General features: G+C 31.5%; 1 protein-coding gene across 1 annotated transcript; it reads left to right on the forward strand.

The window, feature by feature from the left end:
- Positions 1-246: 246 nt before the first annotated feature.
- LOC128221741 (uncharacterized) lies at positions 247-2,401 on the forward strand. Its single transcript, XM_052930346.1, has 2 exons — positions 247-359; positions 1,501-2,401. The coding sequence occupies exons 1-2, from the start codon at positions 280-282 to the stop codon at positions 1,940-1,942; spliced, it is 522 nt and encodes a 173-aa protein (XP_052786306.1). The 5' UTR covers positions 247-279; the 3' UTR covers positions 1,943-2,401.
- Positions 2,402-3,294: the final 893 nt, after the last annotated feature.

Consider the following 3,294-nt stretch of genomic DNA (forward strand, 5'->3'; position numbering starts at 1 on the left):
TTACTCGTGTTGCGTAATTGATTAGAGTAGTTAAAAATAAGAGAAAAATAACAACACTTGAACTTCAATACAAAAGCGGTTTACAATATAAACTTAAATAGGAAAAGTGTAACTGAAAAAATGATGACATTTCTTTTAAAGACCTAGACGGCCCTCGGTCCCTAGTTTTCAATGTAAAGTCGTTTAAAAACCGTTGCCAGCCTCGTCGGTGAGATTGGATGATTTAAAACTGTTGTGTGCTACCTTGTCAAAAAAGCAAATGCCGTAAAGTAGTCAGAAATGTCAAACGCATACTTTCGTGCGTATTTGCCCATATCAAGGCAATATCTTGCCAACAGATATGTTCTTAGGAAATTAAGGTGAATTTATCTATTAACTCATGATAATTTATTGATCAAACATAACTATTCGTTCTATTTAATTAGATGTGTCATATGTTTTCGCGGAATTACGTAAACATTCTAAAAAAAAATGAATAGTCATAAAGTTAATGTATGAAAACAAAACATTTTTATTTAACTCCTTTTCTTTTTAACTCAATGATAAATCTTGAGTATCAATTTCAATCATGAAAAAATCCTTGTAGTAAGCTTTTTAATTGGTTGCATAAGCACGTATATGTTCGAGAAATATGGCAATACTAACCTAAAACAACACTAGTATATCAAAAAAGTATTATTCTAATATCGAAACCTTGTGAAGCAATTGCCATTCAAAATCTTTCATGTACAATTACTTAACTTAAAGCTTATGATGTTGCCGATTACATATTGACCTGATTTATTGTTTTTTTATTTCAATTAATAAAATTGAGTATAATGCTGGAGTACTATAATATCACCACCTAACTATTGTAGCTTTTTGACATTTGTTTTTAAAATCTTTCTAAATTGTTAAGATAACAGTTTCTCAAGAACTTCACTTATGGTTTCACTCAAGAAATATAAATTATATATACGAAAAAAGAAGTCAGGTAAATCAAGACCTATTTCATCTCTACAGATGCATGTAACCACATTTAGGTCATCTACCAAATTTGTGCATATATCTGATGATTTCACTTTTTACGTTTGACTTTGGTAACAATTGTACAAGAAACATGTTAAGTTGTTTTTCTTATGTTACAAAAACAGTATTTTTGAAGCATCAGTTTCAATGAGTTTAAGATATTCTGATTTTCAAAGTGAATAAAAGTCAAGGTACTGTATCGTTCTCAAACGATAAACTGTTTTCTTTAAAATGAAACTTGGTACAAATGTTAACCTTGACAGTACACATATGAATAAAGATGTTGAGCAAACCCCAAAACATGACATTTTTTATGATATGGGGATAATGCCCCGATAATCTGGGTAAAAGCAGAGCTATATCGTGTGTCTGTAAGAGCTGTATGCTTAAATCTATGAAGACAAAGTTACAGCATGATATCAGAAATAAAGCAAATATGTCTTTGTCCACCTTATTCATCTTATTCTAATATTTTATGTTTTTGCTTTACAGTGTTTCAGCAAGGTGCTGCAAAGAGAAAAGTGCTGCACCAACATCTGTGGATAAAAGGAAGGGAGACAGCAGCATAGACATTCTTAGGGATAAACCATTCGCCTTTATGTCACAGATGCAAAATAACCCAGACAAATTTTCCTATGAAAAAACATTTTTTAACCCTTATTCTGACAGATGGAAATATGAACCTTATGTTGTTTCAGTGTGTGCCGTTACTTTTCTTGTATACTTCATGTTCTTGAGAAAGAGCAGCTATCTTGATGAAGAGTTACAGAAGCCTTTGTTTGAGACTTTCCCGTCCCTGGAAAAGGAAACTCTGAAAGCCCTTGTGCAACAAAATCAGCGTTCTGGCGTTAGTACGAAGAAGTATGAGGCAAAACTGGAAGTGGTGGAACAAAAACTGGATACATTAAAACAGAACAACACAGAAAAAAAATAGTCTCAATTGTATGTGTGCAAAGATAGGTCATCATCTCTTATGAGAAAGAAGTCAATACACATAAGTGAAATGACTTCCTCAAGAATTATTTATTAAATATTGATGCACTAAATTGTCTGATATATAATGTGATGTAATTTGGATAACTAAAACGTGAACTGTTACTTGGGCAGCTTGATAATTAAACCTTTTAAACTAATTAAGCCCTGCATGCGTATCGATCTGAAAATTGTTTTTGATCCTTGTTTAGAAATTTATACATACAGTGAAAACAATATTATATTACAAAATAATGTAAACTGATGTACTGTCAGATTGATTTTCTGATTATATATTACCAACATACATTTAGATTAAGTCTCTGGTTGGTGTTTTTTTAATGAAAGTGAATCACTTTTTGTCACTACAAATACTGTTTCGATTAATTATAAAAATATAAATCATGTTTGTTACAAAGATGGTGTGTGTTTAGTTTATATAATTCATTACATGTAAAATTTATTTGATGATTAAAAACTGTTTAAAAACTTGCCATACATAGCAGACAGATATCTAGTATCGTACCTATTTTCATGACAACTGTCCCTTGCAATAAGTAAATAATGATAGCTAACATTTTAAAGAGTTAGGTATAAAGTCACCGCAAGATGGTGTAGATGTCAATTTTTGCCTGTTGTACTTTTAAATGAAATTGCTGGGCGTTATTGAACATGTATGTATGTGAACAATTTCATAATGTAAGGAAATTTTGCTAGGAATTAAGTTTTTAGTTAAAACCTATAAAAGAAAAAAAATGGTACGAAAAATAATGTTAAGAGAATAGAGAAATGAAATAACTAGACTGGATAAATTCCAAGTGAATGATGAAGGTTAATGACTTTATCATGTTTACGGAATTAAACTCCTGGTATTCATTATGTCTCCTCCATTCATGACATATTATCTTTGCCCTTTCCATCCATACGTATGTCACACTTCGTTTTCGCTCAATAACTAAAAACGCTTGGACTCAAGAACTTTTTACTTGGTATGCATTATGGTCATGACCAGTAGATTACCCCAATTGATTTAAAAGTCAGAAGTCAGGGACGCAATGACCTTAAGGCTAAAAAAATGAATTCCCTTCAATGACTGAAGATCCTTTAGGGTCCAGGTACTTCATACTTGGTATCCGAGTTGGTCATGACTAGTAGATGAACACTATTTATTTTGAGAACATTTGGTCAAAGGTCAAGGTCTTGGTGACCGTCAGGTAAAACAATGTTTGTGGTGACATTTAAGCTGCACTCTCACAGATATATTATTTTTACAACTTTTTAGTCTTGTAAAGAGCAATTTTTTGCGTAAATATG

The sequence above is a fragment of the Mya arenaria genome, chromosome 2 (assembly GCF_026914265.1).
Source record: "Mya arenaria isolate MELC-2E11 chromosome 2, ASM2691426v1".
Classification (NCBI taxonomy): Eukaryota; Metazoa; Mollusca; class Bivalvia; order Myida; family Myidae; genus Mya; species Mya arenaria.

Coding starts and splice junctions, on each gene's coding strand:
- LOC128221741 (XM_052930346.1), top strand. CDS start 280: ATGTCAAACGCATACTTTCGTGCGTATTTGCCCATATCAAGGCAATAT. Junction 360..1,500: donor TATGTTCTTAGGAAATTAAG/GTGAATTTATCT, acceptor TTTGCTTTACAG/TGTTTCAGCAAGGTGCTGCA.